Genomic DNA, 20,593 nt, shown 5'->3' on the forward strand with positions numbered 1-20,593 from the left:
TTGAAGGCAAAGGTAAACACTTGCAGTTGCACCTCATCATTTGTCCAATATAGGAAAATCTGCGTCTTACTTCTCATGATTGTTGTGAAACAGATTATTTTACGATCAGGCCTATCCTTAATGATGCCTTTACTTTATTTGGTGAGTGCAATGTTAATAATTAAATTGTTTTCTAGAACAACAAAAATAACAGCCAAGTTGTATCGGACATTGTTTGGTTTTCTTTTGAAATGCCTTTCCCCACATGGACAACTCATTTCAATAGTTTATTAAAACATAATTGTAGTTTATTAAAACTTGGGCCATTATTCCTATCAACTATAATAACATGGTAATCATCAAAGTAACAACCAAGATCTGGAAACATGGTGACGTTGATATAATGCAGTTGCAAAAAAACATAAAGCAGCAATTTATCGAGATGAAAAGTAAACCAAGCTCTTAGTTTGGAGGAAAAAACAGTGCACATCTACAGAAAGTACAGGAAGTGGGCATGTAAACTGTGATGGCTTTTGTCTGGCTTACCTGTTTTTTTGTTTCCAATCTGTCTGATGCTCTGATTTTGTCTTGTACTGTTGAACTTTAGCTATTACCTTGGTGAGTAGTGTTACTACTACTGAGAGGAAGAGAAGCCTATAAAACCTTTGAAAACAAGAACCAAAATAAGATCAAATAACTGTTTTTTTGTATCAATTTATGTAGAACATAAAGCTCAGTTAAGGTACAGAAGAGGAGCTGTCTAACTCCAGCGATGCATGTTCCACAATGCCATATCCATTAATTTTCTTCAGCTTCAGCTGGTCCCCATGGATTAGGCCCTGGGTTTCTAAGACTGCCTCCCTCTTTGAAAACATTCGGCTGATCTCCATGAAGGTCTTGTTTTTGGTCTCTGGGATCATGATGTAGACATAGACAGCCACAAACACACAAACGGTGGCAAACACCAAGTAGCAGTAAGATCCAGCAGACATCTGATTGTTGGGTGTAGCAGAAAGATATATCATTGGGAGGATTGAGAGAATAGGATAAAAAAATTAGTGAGACAGTCTGAGACTAAAATAACATCTTATGAAAATGTTTGGTATTCACCTAATATTCTTAAAGACATAACTGTGTCTGTGTGTGTAATAATAGGTTTAAGATAGGCAAATAATAAACAGAATACATCCACTCTGCTTTCATATACATGCACTCATACTCAACACTTTTTTATTCAAAAAAATAACTCAAAGAAATATATAAAATTCCCAATACTCAAGTCTTTAAATATTCATTAATATGAAAGAGATTTTCAATGGCTCTTTGTCAAAAGTAGCATATCATTTTCTTGAGGAGTTTTTAAAGATGGGAATTGGAATTAAAAAAAACCAGGGGTAAAGCAGTCAGATTGTTCACATTTGTTTACATCTGTTAAATCATAAATGCTCAGGCTCTAAATAGCTGTATTAATAGGGCCTTGTATAAGTATGATGTACTACATTTCACCTGTAAGAAGGGGAACATGAAGCCCACAGTGAAGTTGGACAGCCAGTTGAGTGATCCTCCAACAATGTAGGCGGCTGGGCGGTGGGACTGTTTAAACAGCTCTGCTGTGACCAGGAAGGGAACGCCCGCTGTAAAAGGAAGAAAGCCAAACATATAAAAACATCTTACAAATCACTAAATTTTGTTGAAGGATTTTGTGCCTACTTCACTGGTAATGGAATTGTCAAAATGGTTAAAATCTGTTCAGCAGAGACCAAAATATCCAGATTTTAGTCCCCTGTATGGGTGAATCTTCAAAAAGGAGCAAATGCAACGTGATAGTGTCTTTTGTTACGTCCACATCTTTTAATCTAAACTACTCCAGTTGATAATGGTGTATTCTTCAAATCCCAAAATGAATTAATTCTGATGACACTACTAACATCACTAGAATTGGGTCATCATGAGGGCTATTGTGTTACAATGATCAGGCTGAGCAGTTTCACTGGCTGAGTAATTTAAAAACATGACAAGTTTTATTTTTCCAGATTATAGATCCATTTTATCCTATATATTAAAATCAGCAGTGTAATTTGTGCTTGTGAGGCATAACCCTTCCATTAGCACCCTTCAATTGTAAAAATATATGAGACAACTTGAAGCAAATTATGTTCAAACATCATAACATAGCATTATAGAGTTGCAGTAGTTAATAATATCTTCTAATACTGTGCATAAATCACAAAGTACAAAATGTGTTGTGTGTAAACTCACTGCAGTGAACACGACTGCAAATGAGGACTATGCAAATGTAAGGATAAGGAGGGAACGAGTGTATCCTAATGTATGTGACATATGTAAATCTTCAAAAGACACTCTAGGCTACATCTTCTGGCTTTGTCCTAAGATTTCCCATTATGTTTGTTTATTTTAAATGGTATTCTAAAATTTATGATCTACAGATTAAACCTGATGCACTGGTTGCCCTGTTTGGCTGCTCTGTATCTTGCACTGCCACATACTGTACAGCAGACCCTTATGTTTGGTATGTTAGTTGCAATGGGAATAATACTCACTGAATGGAAATCTACCAGTTCTCCTTGTTTCTCCAGATGGTTACTGGAACTAGTTTCAGAGATACATCTTGAGAGCTTTCAGAGCAACACGCAAGGTTTTCATGAAAAAGTTAAGAGCACGTGGGGCACAATTAATAGGCTCCTTAACGTTCTCGAATGACACCCCGAATTTTGTGTGATTTTGTGGGCTATTCCTCGCCATATGCTTTATTTTCACTGAATGATTGATTAGTATAGGCTGTAATGCTGTTTAGTTTAAGCTTATTAATGCCCGCAGTTTTGGATGTAATTATCAAATATCACACTCACTACATTAACTACAGCACCAACACATTGTTGCTCATTGTTGAATTTTCTTTCATTGTCACTCCTGTGGATACCAAACATGTGTCTTATCCTCACCTCCAAACACCTCAATTTTGTTTCAGAAAAGTTCTTTTCTTAGTGTTTATTTCAATTCAATTTTATTTTATTTGTACAGCACCAAAGCATAATATACAATATCTCAAGGCACTTTAAAGAGAAGGTCAAGACCTTAAAAATTATAGAGAATCCCAACAGTTCCCACAATGAGCAAGCCATTGTGGCGACTGGAGAGAAAAAACTCCCTCATTGACTGAAAGAAAACTATAGCACAGTGTTCCTCAAACTTTTTCAGACCAAGGACCACTTAGCCAATAAAAAGGTATTCACAGACCACCAGACTCCCTGAATATCCACAAAAAAACAGGCCTATGTTAACAGTATATTACAAATGACAGCCTTATTAAATGACAGTTAGGCTACTCACTCATCATTGTCACTGTTGCCATCTTAATGGGAAGAATGGTGCTGCTTTTTCTGAGACATCAGTGCTGCAATATCTGGCTCCAAACTAGAGAGTTTTAGTCTCATATTAATCCGGCTGCGTTGCTTTGTTTTCAGAACAATAAGTGTAGAAAATCCAACTTCACAGTTGTAGGTGGTTGGAAATGCCATTAGTAGTTTCAGAGCAGAGTCAGCCAGCTCAGGGTGCTCAGGTTGGATGTGGGCTCAAAAGTCTGTCAGACTTTTCTCTCTGAAAGTCGTCTTAAGAGTCCCATCTGATGCGATGTCCACAAGGCTGTCAACCTGTCTTGGTGGAAGCTTGAAACTGACATGTTCAATGTGTGTTTTGTCCCCAATTGGATTTCTGATTCACTCAAAGTATGCATCTAATTCTGGGAAATACGTCCCAGTTGCGAGTGAAGGCCCTCGAAGTGCTCCTTGAATTGCCATCCAGCTCTTCTTCAGCAGCAAGGAGAAAATCTGCGAGCGTCCGGGAACATCACAATTCCATCTTGAGGCGTGTCGCGTTAATTTTGTCCTAGACATTGAAGACGGTAACAGCTTTTCCTTGCAGTGCTAAATTCAAAGTGTTAAGAATGCTGAAAACATCTGCTAGGTATGCCAATCTTTCCAGCCACTGGAATAATGCATTCTGTCATAAATGTCATTAATATGATGCAGAAATAACTTCACCTCATCGCGCAGTTCAAATAGACGTTAGGGAACTTTCCCACGGGACAGCCAGCGAACTTCAGTATGAAAAAGAAGTTGTGTGTTCACTGCACATTTCTTCACACAGAGCTTTAAAAAGACGTGTGTTCAGTGCTTGACTTTTTATTGTATACACTATTTTTACAGACTCGTCCAGTACTGTTTTGAGGGACTTTAGCATTTTTTTTCACAACCAGTTGAATGCAACAGTGTGTTGCAGTGGCAGATGGTGCGACTGCAACCGTTGGTCCCCTCAATTTTCCTGTCATCGCAGTTGCACCGTCTGTGCAAATGCCAACACATTTTGTCCAGTCGAAGTTGTTCTTCACATTGAAATCATTGAGTGAGTTAAAAATTGCTTCTCCCATGGTGTTGGTCGGCAGGGAACAACAAAAAAGAAATTTGTCATGCACTCCGCCATCATAAATGTACCTTACAAAACACAGCAGATTTGCCTCATTCCCGATGTCAATGGACTCATCAAACTGTAATGAAAAAATGCAGTTGGTTTCCCCATGTACTCCTTGTGTTAGGTTTGACAGTAAGTTTAGCAGGTTTCATAGCCTCGTTAGCCAACGATTCATAGCACAAAACACAATTGGCCTCATTTACTAACAGCACAAATCTGTGCTTAAACTGTGCGTACGGACGTTTGACGCACAAATCTGGGATTCATCAATATGTTCGTACCTAAATTAGTTCGTACTCTGCGAACAAATTTAAACTTTCTCAGACCATGCGTACACACAAATGATGAAGGCCCAGCTGTCCTAGAAAATGTAAATACACACCCTTTTGACTAAACTCCATTTATTTAAATAAAAAGAGTAGATAGACAGAAATAATTTAATTTACTAATGCATTGACCAAATGTATTAAATAACTATGAAATTGACGCTTTTTCATCCTCATCATCTCTATAAAAACCTATTGAATTCATATTAATGTTTCTGGATAAACAGGGCTTCGCTTCTTCTGCAACAATGAAGTTAAAACACAGCGTTAAGTCGTAATCTGTGTGTGTGTGTGTGTGTGTGTGTGTGTGTGTGTGTGTGTGTGTGTGTGTGTGTGTGTGTGTGTGTGTGTGTGTGTGTGTGTGTGTGTTCATCTCTGTCCCTCTTCAGACGAACTGATAATCACATGTATTCAGTTATTAATCGGTGAAGTCGGATCATGACTCCAGATCTCTCAGGTCACTTTAACCCTGAAGTCCTGACTGTGTGCGTCACGTTATGTCTCGTGTTGTGTAGCAGGTTTAAACATGTGTCTAAACTCTACAGCGAATCAAACAAACACAAAGTAAACATCAGCACTGTACGTGTCCTAATGACTTGTGATCAGTGTTTATTGTTAAAGTGTAAAGTGAGGGCAGGTCAGAGGAGTGAGGAGGAAGCAGACCCCGACAGAGACTCTGACACAGGACGACTGGACCTTTAATGTGCGTCTGATCCTAAAGCAGCGCTGGTTATAATTATTCAGATCCAGCTGAAATTTTGTCAGGAGGCCCTTTAGACGTGGTCGATGATTATGTTATGAATCTTGTGTGTCTCTGTTGAAAGCTGTTGCCATGCCAACTGCCTAATTTTGATGTTTAGTTTTTACAATTTATCATATTTTTGGGGGCTAAACATGCTCGAAAGGTCACAAAACTCATCACACAAGTTAAATGTGACAGTTACTTCTAATATCGGTCTTGCATATGGTCGAGTCAAAATGGTTCGATAGCACCCCTTACAATTTTTTTAATAATTCCTGCAGGATTTACTGTTAGCAAGTGGGTGAGTTGATGACAGATGCACAGCAACCAAAAAACAGCAACCATAAGGTCGGCCGCTCGATCCAAGACTTCCCCATCTGTATGCCGAAGTGTCCTTGGGCAAGGTACTGAACCCTGAATGGGCCATCATAGAAAAAAGTGCTGCCCATGATGCATCGTATGAATGGGTGAATGGTAAACTGTACTGTAAAGTGCAGATGTGTAGATGTGATACTGGATTAAATGCATACCACAGTCACAGAATACGGTGAGTATATCAAGGCCCAATCCCATTTCACCCCTTGGCCCTACCCCTCCCTACCCCTTGTTTTCGAGGGTTATCTTGCCCCTTGAAACGGAGTCACAAGGGGTGGTGGCTGAAATCTTCCCCTACGAATTGGGACAGCCCTTCAAGAAGCCGTTACATCATCAGTAGTCGATGCGAAAATACTGGTTTATCAGGCAAAAGAAAATCGCTAGCCGGCTAACGCTAGTATGCTAGTGCTAGTACGCTCACAAACGGTTTTTTGAAGGTTGTTGTGAAAAAAGTTAACATAATTACAATTAACATATTGTAATTTTTAAATCCTTATTAATGGACAAAATACTATATTTGTGGGTCTCTCTCCTAACTTGCCAGTGATTCGCAAGGAATCGTGGGTACCCCTCCGTTTGAAGTGAGGGTCTGAAAAATCTCCATTTGGAGGGGTATACAGCCCTACCCCTCCGTCCCAACAGGTATTGGGACAGCCTAACCCTACATGTGAACACGCAAAATGAAGGGGTAGGGCCAAGGGGTGAAATGGGATTGGGCCTATATCAAGCCTTAGACGATAACAACGCTAAGCTAATGGCAAAGACCCCAGAGTTATTTTTATTGTCATTGTTTTTTTAATGTATTTTTTGGGGCTTTTTTTATGACCTTCAATGGATAGGACAGAGTAAGCTTGTGAAAGGGGGATAGAGAGAGAGTGGGGGAGGACATGCATACATGGCTGCGGGTCGGAATCGAACCCGGGCCTCTTCGGGTTGAGGCCCTGCCTCGTTGTTATCAGGCACAAAGAGTGTATGCCTACCAATTTCACACTCTGTTAAGGCAGCTGGTATGATAATTGATTATTGATTAATTGATACTTTAAGTAATATTTTAAACATGTGTTTGATGTCTAAACATCAGTGGGTCTAGATTCTCAAATGTTTATTAGGGATGAGCGAGTACACCATTATCTGTATCTGAATCTGTACTTGTTCAACCAACTATATTATCCATATACGTACTTGGAAGGGGACGGGACTTAAACCCGAAGTGGGTGGGACTTAAACCGGAAGGTGGTGTATTTATTGTTTATTTGAAAATTATTTACAGAACAGCTTTAAATTGAGCTTCAGATCAATGTTTTTGATCACAAGAGTAAGAGAACTATTCAGGACAAGTTTTTTATAAACTTCAGTGAATAAAGTTCAGCGAATCAATGAACACAACACATGCAGTATTTAGAAGTATTAGGTAAAATGCCGGTTTTCATAAACATACTCAACTCTACGACTTTTCATACTCAACTTTTTAAAAATTACAATTAAATAGTGTGATGTTACTGATCACAGGGCTTTTTTACTTTTCGGGGGGTTGCTGTATTGTTTTACTTCTACACAAAGTAAAACACAATGTTAATGATGTGGTGTGGGTGTGTGTGTGTGTAAGTGAGAGAGACAAGTGCGTCTGACTGGGCATGGCGCACTCTGACTCGGCCTGTGGAGCTCGTGCACGCCGCCCGGCTCTCTGTCCTGCGTGGCTTTGCGCCCCGCGACTCGGCGTGTGGAGCCCGTGCAGAGTGGCTGTTTGAACGACAAGATTGTGTTGTGTGGCGCTGCTGGCTTTTGGTTACACTAAGACAAGAGAAGATGGTGCGCTATAGACACAGATAAATGGACTAAATAATTGCTTGAGAAAATTGTTGTAAAATAAACAACAGATAATCTCAAGTACAGGTTATTTGGAGTCATAGGTAGTTGTTTTAGTAAAAAGTATTTGGCAGGTTTCTGTTCTCATAATGTGTTGAACCTCTATTCTCGCTGAATAGACGATAACAACATGCACACCTCCACTTTCACTGTCTCTCTGTGGAACTTTAAAACATTGAATACAAAGGTTAGTTTAATGCTGTCTTTTCTACAGTGTGGAAGGATATATTGTGCATGACAATACCATCAAACCTGTCTGAATGCTGTAGAGAACTGGGTATTTGTACATTATCACAAGGGAGTGAGAGAGTCTGTTTTTTGTAGTGCAACTTGCCTGGACCGATACAGAAGCCAGCGATGATGCCGACCACACAGCAGACACTGACGTAGCGCATGATTGATAAATGAGCCTGCAGGGGAAAAATATAGCCCAAGCCGAAGAAGTCAGTTTGATAACAGTGAGCTACTCCAAACAATGCTTCACACATCAGCCCACTGCTCTATAGCACTGCATGTAAATCACTTTTCTACACAGCAAAGCAGGAATATGGCGTGTTTGCACTCTGCAAAGTGTGTGTTCAGCTCTAAACAACTATATGCCATTTTGATGTATTTAAAGCTCACACATAGCCCCAATAGCCGACTGAGCACTTCCTGTCCTTTTTTGCCGTACCCCACATCTCCCTGTTTGGTTACACACACACACCACACACACACACACACACACACACACCACACACACACAAACAAAAACCACACAAAAACACCACACCCTGTAAAATGAGTGCCAATGTGATTCCAGCACTGCAGATGCCCATCATGGCAAAGCCCCCAATCATGAGGAGGCCTCCTGCCCACTTCTCTATGCTGAAACACTGCAAGAAGAGGGACAGAGCTTGGGTCAGATGTTAAATGAATACACACTATAGATGCATCAACATCTGTGTTGGACACGGAGGTGGAGTCAGAATGCGGTTACATGGTTTAGTGTCCCTAAGATTCCTACTCTGTTTTACTTCTATGGATAATGCCCTCCCTGTTTGGATTCCACTATTGACTTAGTTAATTTTTTTTTTTTTTTTTTTAATTAAATTTGGTTTACATACCTAAATGAAAAGGGACATTTGGCAAGTGAATGACAAAATAGGTGAATGGATAACTGTGTACCCCCTTGTAAATGGATGAAAGAAAAAGAAAAATAAATGAAATACTGTATATAAACAAACCAATAAGTAAGCTAACAAGCAGGGAAAACAAATAAACAAATAAATAAATGATTTGCTTGCAAAATACATGTGTGCAACATTTAGCGTTATACAGGGTCAGTCAGACAGAAGAGGGTTTTGGGGAAATATTTTTACATTTTCATTGTTTATGCCAGCATGAGATCAAGAGTGTGATTGAAACAGTGAGTTGGTTTATTGTAAAAAAAAAAATATTGAATCTATTAATGAATTAAATGCTGAACTAAGACCATCTCTATGAATCTATGAATTTTGAAAAATAACTACCTCAGATAAAAATTCAGAGTAAGGGGCAGGTGGACGATTATAACCAGATAAACAGGTTTATGTGAGTTATAACTATAGGTCGATGGTTGATAGATAAGTCAGATACCAAAGGGGGGTAGCTTCATCCCACATATTCATCTTTTTGAAGCCAGGTTTCAGTTAGACAGTTAATTAATCTGATGATCAGATTATTAATGACTGGGGATTTTGGATTGAGTGACCTGATAACTACATTTTATCATTCTATTTTTGTTACCAATATAGTGGTTGTTTTAACTTTTATTAGGTTTGAATGGATTACTCCTCCCCGATTTATAAAAAAAAAATGTAGGTGGTCAGGGGGCAAATATAGTTTCTATAGGATATTGTGGGGGTCACTGCTCTAATAGAAGTGCAGAGAAGCGTGTAAAACTGCAACTCTGTCTCCTGGTCTCAACTCTGGACCGTCATGGTGTTGACTATGTAATGTCACCCTCTCTGTCCCCGGTGTCGCTAACTTCACGGTTCATCAGCGGGTGTGTTGCAGAGTGGGGAAAATTTATTGGTAACGTGAACAGGTTGGTGGTGAACTGAGAACTTCAGTTTAGGACTACGCTTCTTATTTCGGACAGTCACCCTGGCTCCCCGGCTGCTCTGAATTTGCTGGGGGGGCTGCAGAAGCTACAGCTGCTTGGCTTGCATCAGCTACCAGGGGCCGACTAACTATATAAGCTAATGATTTACTTTCCATGGTAAATAGTGAAACAGTGAATTAGCGAACAAGTCGCTGAGAGAGGGAGAGATATGATTGTGAAAAACCGTACGAGGGTAAATGTGACTCCAAAATATCCTCAGTGGATCAGATAATAGCAGAATTAGGAGAGATGAAGAAGAGCAGCGATTGATACAAACACCAGCGAAAACCAGAAGTGACACAATGCGCTCACCACAGCACGTCAGCACCCTGACCACAGGAAACAGTGAAAAACAGTTTCAAGAGCACAAGGTGAGAAAAAAGAAGAATTTAAAAGGAAATTAAAAGTTATGATAATAACAAACTGAAGCAAAATGATAGGGTTAGAGCCCGAAGGTATCGATTATTAATGAACCGATATACTGTATATGAATAATTGATGAATAATAAAAACTATCTGGCCATGTATGATCTTTCCTATTTTTTCCTTTTATTTTAAGCATATTCAGTTTACACTTGTATGAAATATGCTATTTAAATAAACATGACATGGTAAATGTTGAGAGACCGAGTCAAGACGGAGCTTCTCAAAAAATATCAAAAAATCCGTACAGTTTATTATTTGGTATTCTGCAGAACATATAGGTGGTAATGTCACTGCACCATCTCAGGTGTGAATTATTTGTTATAATTATTTGTTATAATTGACCTATTGTTTTTATAGAGATGATTATTAATAATAATATTGATAATATTATTATAATTAGTGGAGGAGATATCAGGAGACCGGCTGTTACACGAGGGAGCTGGACAGGGCTGTAGAAGAGCATCAACCGAGCAGCAGGGCCGGTATCTGCTCCTTTGTGTAAGGAGAAACAGGAGGAGCACTGCCAGAGCCCTACAAAGTCCTCCAGCAGGCTATTGGTGTGCATGTTTCTGACCAAACTTTCAGGAAGACTCCATGAGGGTGGCATGAGTGCCCGAAATCCTCTAGTAGGACCTGTGCTCACAGTCCAGCACTTTGCAGCTAGTTTGGCATTTACCAGAGAACACCAGAATTGGTAGGTTGACACTGGTGGCCCGTTCTCTTCACAGATGAGAGCCCGTTCACATGAGCACATGTGACAGACGTGAAAGAGTCTGGAGCTGCCTAGGTAAACGTTATGTTGCCTGTAACATCATCAAGCGTTTGGCGGTGGGTCAGTGATGGTCAGGGGAGGCATATCCTTGGATAGTGGGCCAAGTTGGATCAGCCTGTGATTTCAATCTTTTACTTAAATTTTTGGTGTGGTTTTGAATCCTAACCTCAATTTGTAACTTGAATAATTCTTTCATCAAGATCTGATGTGTGATTTAAGTCTTCCATAAAAATTTTAGCAGTGCATATGACCATGGTAACCTTGGTTCTCTGAGTGAAGACAATCTCTAACACTGAGATATGCCAAAATTACAGGCAATAATACCCCTGCTGTCAAGGTGTGTAGATGGTTCTTTAAGACACACTGACTTGCCTGGGCAGCATTTACCTATAAAATACCTGTATTGGCCTGGGATCAGTTGATGGTTCGATCGACACACGTCTCCAAGCTGCCTAACACTTGGAGAGGTCGCTTCACTCGTGCATTCACAAACTGTCGGGTCTCCGCTATGTTCATTTTGCAGTGGTGGCCCGCTGATCTGTGCTCACTTTACACGTTTACAATAAACACCAAGACTAATCTGAAGTGATTAGGAAATGTACAGGAAGTGAAATGTAAATACATAAAACATTTTGTGCGTGCTCAGTTCACCTGCTACACACAACATGAGATGTGGCACAGCCAGGATATCAAGGTTAAAGTGACCAGAATGATCCAGATTCATGATCCGACACCATCGATTTATAACAAATAAATGTGATTGTTTAGGTTTGGTTTGAGGAGTAACCGTGACGGGTCCACACACACACTCCTGCAGACAGGAGAGAAGTTCCTCCCGCAGATTATGACGGAACCCTGTGTTTTAACTTCATTGTTGCAGAAGAAGTGATGCCCCGTTTATCCATGAATGAATTCAGCAGGTTTTTATAAAGTTCTACATTTGAGTGATTATACAGTTGAGCAGAGTCACTTAGTTCTACGAATTGTAAGCCTCTAGGAAACCCTAAAGAACCTGGTGATTGCCACACCAAGTGGTAAATATATACCCCCCAGTGGAATGAGTTGCCCACCCTGGGGGATGGTGCTTGGGCTTCTTGCAAAGACCTCACAACAGGTTCTTGTAAGCCTAAAGCCAGCACCCATTCCCTTCAGAAACCAGGCCACCAGTGTGAACCCCGCCAGGATGGGGTGGTACAGGGTCCCATTGCTTGGGACAGGAGGTCTCTCCAGAGAGGGAGTTTCCATGGTGTTCTATCCAAGAGAGGAGCCACCAAGATCAGCTTCACCTCTTCCACCTAAACTCTTTAGAGAAGAGACTGCAGAGGAGTGGAAGGAGGAAATGCATAGAGCAGTCATTCCCAAAGTGTGGGCTGCTGCCCCCTATTGGGCTGTGAAGCCACTACAGGTAGGCAATGAGAGGTCATCAAAAACTACATAAATACATTTTTTTTTACTTTTTTTGTTTTTTGATTTGTAAGATTTGATAGATTTGTCAGCATTAATTTACCACAAAATATTTATGTAAGGTGATTTAAAAAAGTTAATCACAGATAATGAAACTAAGCCATGAGATATAAATTCCACGTTATTTTATCTGACATAGGTGAGGGAACATTTCATTATGTGCTGGGTCAGGCAAGATGGAGCTGTGGCTTTTAGGGGGAAATAGGCAAGCTGTTTATGATGAAGGGGAATAAGAAAATCAAACAAAATCAGTCAAAACAAAAAAGAGGACTCGCAGAAAGTACTTAAGTCAGTACCTGTCGCTCAGAGTACAGCCCCAAGCCTGTGTGTATGCTATACTCTGAGATGCTAGCTAACGAGGCTTAAAACCAAGCTGTGCCGCCATTTAGAAACTAAACAAGGACAATATTTATCCAAGCCTCAAGAATTTTTTTAAATAAGCCGAGAAAGTATCTGAGCTGAAGGAAATCAATCGAATCCACGTGTGTCACTGGGAGAGAAAATGCCAAGGTAATGGGGGCCTCATAGACAGTAGCGAAGTTAAATATGAATATTGGTTAGATATGAATATGATGGAGAAATACAAGAACATTTTCTGTTTTGCTAACCTTTGCCCTCACAGACTACAGTAGAGACTATTTTTGAGGCATTCATGGTTTCCCATGATATAGACTGGACACATTTTTTGTGTAAGTGCTCTGTTATACAAACAGCAAGGATATAGGTTTAACAATCCACTATTTGCACTTAATGTATTACATCTGTTGCTTTGCAAATTGTTTTGCTCAAATGTGGATGGATTATTACAGAAAAGTTGTGGACTTTGAGACTAAGCGCTTTGTTTTGTCCCGTTATTGGATTTGCACTGCATATGCCCATGTTCACATACAATTATTCTGGCTATGAAATAAATAATATGTATGGAAATACGAATGTACAGCATTCTTATGTTTGGGAATGGCTGGCTTAGACTATACAACCACTTGTGCTTCTGTTGATAGTGCTACTGACTGTGAAGACTTTCTTTAAGTTAAGGAGACTTAAAATTGAAATTAATCCTACATTTTTGGATGACGATTACAAGTCCTAGGATGGTTTGATTCCATTTGTCCCTGTTACCATGGAATGTGTAGGGACCCATTTGCTTTACATAATGAATAGCTTGTTTGTCATAGCAGTCATAACAAGAAACCTGGCCTCAATCATTACATCCATGATAATTATCATGTAATTTCTAGGATTGTTTATCATCAAAATGCTTAAAGAAGATGTTTAGAAGCGGTTTCTTGCAACTGTGTAAAACAACAGGATATATTTATTTTTGCCAAAAAGTACTGAAACAGCCCTCAGCAAAGTCACAAATGACCATTTAACACAAATGATTGTATGCACTACATTCTTGTGCAGCTTGATGAAAGTGCAGCCTTTGACACTATTTTACATACTTACACATTTTACTTACCTTTTCCATAAAGCTTTTTTTTTATTTACCCGAGCTGTTTGTATTTTAATCATGTTATTTGTTGTCTTACTTATAAAGCTCTTTGTAACTGTGTTTTTTAAAGTGCTATATAGATAAAGTTTTTTTCATTAAAATAAAAACAGCTAGCCTTTACAAGGTTTAAAAATACACACCACAACATCTCACTGATCAATATGTTGCATTTCATTCATTTAACAAACAGAGGCACAAATGTATAGTGACACATATATCGATATTATAACGCCGGACAGAGAAATACAAGCAGTTTGCCTCTGCATCCAGTCTTTATGCTAAGCTAGACTAACCGTGGCCTAACTCCACCTCTGTATCACACAGTAAAGAAAATCTTATTGTAACTCAAATCAATCAGTTATAAAAAAAGAGCTTCCAGAGACAACACCAACTGAAAGATAATACCAGCTACAGTATAACTGTATTTAAATTTGTAATTTACCCCAATGAGTCCAGCGATGATCTCTATAATTCCTGTTCCTGCTGTGGTGTACGGGATCTCTGGAGCTGGGATACCTGCATTTTCAAAGATGTCATTGGTGTAGAACCAGATCTATGGTGGAAAAAAAGAGCACTTAAAGATAAATGAGGTGAAATTATTTTTTTCAGAGAGTTAGCTGGTTGGTTGATTGTCCTGGATATGGGAAAATCAGTTTCACATCACAGCATATTTCGCATTCACCCCCACAAACCACGTCCCATGAAACAATAGTTTAGACTCTAGTTCTTCCACTGCCATATTACAATGTCATGTCTGAATACGAGTACCTCACTCTATTGTGCCCTACCTAGTATTAACACCCATCTCAGGTGATCTGATTACAAGTAGACAGGGCTGAGTACAGGTAAGACTAACCCCAAGATGCATTATTACAATTTTGAGATCTGATCACTCAGGCCACATCCGGAGATATTTTTTACCGTCTTCAATACTCATACATTGAATTATTTCTGGTCACCACTACAATATTAACACTGACTGACACGTTGATTAATTAATTTATTTCAAATTTGTAAAATCATGTTCCAACGGTGAAGCTACAGTATGTGCCTCGAGTTGCTCAGCTCCTCCTAGCTCAGCTATCTCACTCTCCCCCTCACACCAACACTAAGATACAAACTCTTTGTCAATGAGCACATCTCTGAAGTCACATTGGCTAAAAACAACATCTTTGAAAACAGAAATGACTGAGGGAAGTAGAAACGCATTCTAATTCCACCCCTGTGAACAGGACTGTGAACAGTTGTAACTACCAGGTCTGGACAGGGCCACAGTCAACTCAGTGGTATGGTGCAGTCCACAGTAAAATGCTTCCTGCCTAGATCATCACTGGCCTGCCAAATTAACTTTTAGCATTATCTTTTCACCAGTACTCCTCGTATAAAACAAAAAGAATACATAATCCTTTTAATTGGGCGTATAGAGGGTGTGACAATCATAACCGATCACAATCACTACCCTTATCACAAAGGACTCTCCTTGTCATGTTGCACCTACAGTGAAATTTCATAATGTAAAGATACTGTTCTACTTTTCACACAGATGGTCTCACGACATGAGCTAACATGGAATTGTAACATGAATCATTTGGAGGTTTATAGTTTTGTATCAAATAAACTATTTGTACTACTTGTATCTACATATTTTTTTCCCACATATCTGCATCAGTGTAGTTATAAAAATATCTGATGTGCGAAACTATACAAAAACACGGCCCCCTAACCAGGGGAGTCGGCTTGTGTGAATGGCTGCTCAAACCCTTCTGACATTTACAGCTGCACCAAGCATAAATAATTCCAAACAGTGCTTGGTAGCTTTACAAAGTTTCTGTTAAGTTGGATGTTTGTAGTGAGTCATTTCCTCTCCCATGAGTTTTTTTCTGGCACGTTTTTCAGACTGTTTCAGTTAGAGACCAAATTGTTTGGCTTTTTGACAGATAATCGACCAGTTTTTTGTGCAACAAAGATGTTTTTTTCTTGTCATAGCCTCCTGCAATATAAACACTTAAAGAGCTGAACAACCATAAAAGACTCAATAGACTGACTTGAAAATGCTTTCTTGCCTAGCAATATTAAAGCTACAAACATCCATGATACAACATGTAATCGTTTTGATATTTTCCAACTTAGCTTCCAGTATTTATCCTTTCAATATAAATATTCTCAGCATAGTTTTTTCTATTCATTCCACATAGATGATGCCCTAAGGCAAGAGACAAACATCCATGTATAACTGTCATACCATTCATACATCCTGCATCTCACTGTCATCACTGTTACAGTGCATCTAACGTTTCAGCATTAATTTTCACCATGTCACTGTGGAGGTGAGGTGGCTGGGGAGAGCACCTTCAACCTGTACCAGAGGATCAATCAGCGCAGGTGAGAGCTGTAAGCTGATTGGTCCTCAGGTTTAAAAGGCTGAGCTGCCTCAGGAGACAGACTCAGAGACATGGAGACAGTCACGGGATGAGAGAAAGAAACTAAGCTGTAAAGCTATATGCCAGCAGAAAGTGCTTGATTTATACTTTTGAAATACTTGAAATACTTTTCACTTTCTCGCTTCTTTCTGGGATGCATACAGTATAAATCATGTGAATACTTCTGGTTACAAGTCTTCACTCTTCGAATCACTTATCAAAGATAGAGGATTATTATTGCTGAACATTTTCAAAGGTCAAACAATTTTTTTTTTTAGATGCAGGTTATGTTACAGCATGGGCCATAGGGTAGAGTATGCTGCCTACACTGTACCTATGGGGTACCTATGGTGTTGATTAAATGCATAAGTATGAATTGATCTGAGTCTTACAATGATAGGGAAAGTTAAGTCCTTTACAGCATCAATGCCAGACAACTGCATGCCGATGTTGATGACCACCACACTGAGCACTTGCCAACGGACTGTGTCATCTAGCAACAGTTTCCATACTGACAGTGTCTCCACTGATGAGAGGGACTGCTGCTCCTCCTGCATCTCTTCAAACTCAGCCTGGATGTTACACTTGGCTCTGTACCAGTTCAGAGCTGAGAGACAAGGGATAGAGAGCAAAATGGTTATACCACAATAGAACATCTATCATAAGTCATTGGAGCTTTACCAGCTCAGGACACATCTGTAACTTAACAATAGGAAAGTCAGAGCAGATCTGGCTGATCGCCTGAGGATGGTGATGTTGGACAGTCAGACAGTCATCAGCACCTTTAATGTGTGCACCACAAGGGTTAATTCTTGGTCTAATCTTATTATCTGTACATGCTTCACCTCTGCCACATCACTGGTGGCTTTGATTACTCTGATCATGTCTATGATGACACGCTCTTTTATTAATGTGAAGCTACATACAACACAAAGCTGTCACAGACGAAAACTTGTAACAAAATGTATTACAACTGATAACAGAAATGTGTTTTATTGGGCCAGTTATTGCTCTAATGTTTAAATGAGTGTGCCACAACACTGACCTGTTATGGTGGCATGGACATTGTGTTTCTCAATCAGCAGGTATCTGGGGCTCTCTGGGAACCATGGCAACAGCATCAACTGGATGAAGGTGGGTACCACCACAACAGAAAGAAAAAGGGGCCAGTGCTCCTCCTGTGACAGTTGCAACACAGTTAGACTTTCACAAATGCTAAAGATGTTACTCTGTTAACCCTAACAGGGGGGGGGGGGGGGGGGGGGGGGGGGGGGGGGGGGGGACACAGGACTCTTGTTGTCATGTCACGTTGCCAGTTTGGGAATACTGTGGACAGAAACTGGGAAGAAAACGTAGTGTTGACCGGGGTTTTTGGGCAGGCATTTTATGATCATGTTCACTGTGTGCGATTATATGTTACAATGATCCACACGTTAATCACATGTTGCATACCATCACAGTGCTATAGCCACAATAAAAGTAGAGCTAAAAATAAATTCATCATTCTTATCCACATAATCAATATTCTTCTCTTTCACAATCCATTTCAAGTTCAATCAACTTACAAGTCCAATAGGTGATCTACCCAGCACCCTCAGCTGGACATCTTTGGCCTCTGAGCTTTAAGCATATGTAATTCTTACTTCCTCAGTCATTATACCTTGTCTAGCCTTTGACTAGTAAAGTAAAAATCACATGAAATGTTGTAAAATGACATTTTGACTCTGAGGTTTATGATGTAATTGTGGAACCAAAGAACTCTAAAAACAAGTTTTGACTAACCTTTCCTAGAAGCTCGTGTAGGCCAAGGATTTGGGCAGCAAAGACTCCCATGCCGATAAAGATACTCGGCACAAGACCCAGGAAGCCTCGCAGGTTCTTAGGTGCTATCTCACCCAGATACATTGGTACGACACTTAGAGAGATTCCTGCAGTAAAAGCAGAGACAAACATCTATATAACAAATGACAGAATTTCCTTAATACAATCAATGCAGAATTAATTTTAGGATTCTACTATACTGTCAAAAAGTATAGTTGGCTGGACTAACAGGAGCCAACAGTGAAACATGTACAACAAGGACAACAGTTTGTGGAGGGCCAAACAAGGCAGATTGATCCCTGGAGATTATAACGGTATGTGATTGTTGATTCAAAGCCAAGTGAGATGAAAAATGATTACAGTTATGCTGCTATTAAAGGAGATCCAAGGAAGAACATAAAGAATAAAATTAATTTTAGTGCACCCTAGAAAATTAAGGGAAAAAATATATTTTAAATAAGTTTTTAAATTAAGCAGTTCTGTGCAGGCCAATCAAGTTATTCCAAAATCAATCCTGTAAAATCATTTTTATGGGATGGCCATTGTCAGGTTGAAACTGCAAAATCCTAAACTCATGACTGCATATATTTGACCATATGGTGTACATGGACGTTTGTGTGTCTGCATATTTGTGTACCCGAGTGAATTCCAGTGATGAAGCGGCCAAAGATGACCATCTCTGGCGAACCACAAATCCTGCTGAAGCCCATGAGTAAGCCAGCAATAAACACCAGCACTGTTGTGTTTACCACTGTACCTTTTCTGAAATCAAACACACACACGCACGGACACACACACACACACACACACACACACACACACACACATACACACATACAGTAGGAAGACATTATGTACATGTTTATTCATAAAGGCATATGTACCAGAGTTTTATTAAAGAAAAGCAGCACCCCCTCCCTGATGTACACACAGTCGTAATGACAGAGCTGTATGTCTGTTTGAGTTCTGATTAGCCATAAAAACTGCTTGATGAAGAAAGTGATCAACCTGTAGATGGGAATATGAATCACCTGCTTGTCATTAACATTGTAATGCCTATTGAAGTAAAAAATAGTGGAGATAAATCAAAATGCCGACTTTGAGGATTAGTGCAATGTTAAGCAATCAGGAAACTCTCTTAACTACAGACTGTATATAAAGATGGACAGCGTGTATCCACTTCTTCCCACTATCCAGAATTAAAATCAAAATATACTGGATATGAGCGCTGCCATCTTGCACGATTGGAGGCAGAGTCTGCACAGAAGCAGTCGGGGATGGAGCCACACTAGCAAGGTTGCCCCATTACATGCACCTGACCAATTGCGAGTCAGTTTCAGCTGTCAATCATGACATGTCACTGTGTTTTCATATCATCAAATAACTAATTAAAACCAAACTTACCAGAAAAAACACTTAAACATTCATCAGTTTGGAAAGAACTACCTTAAATGACAGAAGCCATCTATTTTTTCAATTAATTTATTAATTATTCATATTGACACATATAAAAACACATATGCCACAGCAAAAAAGAAGAGGGGGAACTTGACTTTAATACATTATCAATGATAAAAACAGAGCAAAGAAAACAGCAAAAGTAATAAAGGAAGGGGGGTTAAAATGTTTGCCTTAAGTAATGTTATTGTAGTGCATGTGTATGTGTGTGCAGGTGAGAGCACGTAAGTGTGCATGGATGAGCACATGGGTTTCCTGTGTAGAAGACATGAAGGGTAGAGAGTGGGGAAAAAGGTAAACAATATGGTAATGTTTGCCAGAGGGAGTAAGGAAAGAGAAAAAGAAGGCTAAGAGAAATAGAAAGGGAATGCACTTAGAGGACTTGTCTGGTTGAGCACTAATGAGTGAGCCGGGAGCCGTGGTGGATCCGGGAGCGCAAGAGCAGTTGGTGGCACAACTTAAAGTTGTTTAGTATAAAGATTCATAGCTTTTGTACGTTTATTTAACTTGTAGAATTAATCGTTGCCCAAATATAATATTTAGGGCCCGGGCACTGACAGTGCGAGGAACCTATCGTTTTTGCTCTGATTTATTTTAGGGCCCGAGCAGTAACACCTGCAAGGACCCTATTGTATTTGCTTCGATCACACTGTTTCAATCACACTCTTGATCTTGTTCTGAAATATGGCATAGGCTTTAAAAATGTAATAAAATTTCCCCAAAACCCTATTCTGTCTGACCATTTTTTTTATTTCATTTGAATTTGCCCTATACAAAAGCCCTATACAAAAAAATATAGTAGAAAAAAATCCCCATTTTCTATGTATATTGTTGTG

The 20,593-nt window shown here is 39.5% G+C and overlaps 1 protein-coding gene across 1 annotated transcript in view; it reads right to left on the bottom strand.

Annotated features, from left to right (window-relative positions):
* Positions 1-716: 716 nt before the first annotated feature.
* Positions 717-20,593, bottom strand: part of slc2a15a (solute carrier family 2 member 15a) — a 31,208-nt gene continuing 11,331 nt past the window's right edge. Inside the window, exons 4-12 of the mRNA XM_034609480.1 lie at positions 18,937-19,061; positions 18,261-18,406; positions 17,524-17,656; positions 16,898-17,085; positions 14,501-14,611; positions 8,547-8,651; positions 8,111-8,186; positions 1,486-1,613; positions 717-971 (exon numbers count right to left, since the gene is read on the bottom strand). Of these exons, the coding sequence (XP_034465371.1) occupies positions 717-971; positions 1,486-1,613; positions 8,111-8,186; positions 8,547-8,651; positions 14,501-14,611; positions 16,898-17,085; positions 17,524-17,656; positions 18,261-18,406; positions 18,937-19,061 (1,267 nt within the window). The remainder of the gene's footprint in view (positions 972-1,485; positions 1,614-8,110; positions 8,187-8,546; positions 8,652-14,500; positions 14,612-16,897; positions 17,086-17,523; positions 17,657-18,260; positions 18,407-18,936; positions 19,062-20,593) is intronic.

This window comes from Hippoglossus hippoglossus, chromosome 15, assembly GCF_009819705.1.
Source record: "Hippoglossus hippoglossus isolate fHipHip1 chromosome 15, fHipHip1.pri, whole genome shotgun sequence".
NCBI lineage: Eukaryota > Metazoa > Chordata > Actinopteri > Pleuronectiformes > Pleuronectidae > Hippoglossus > Hippoglossus hippoglossus.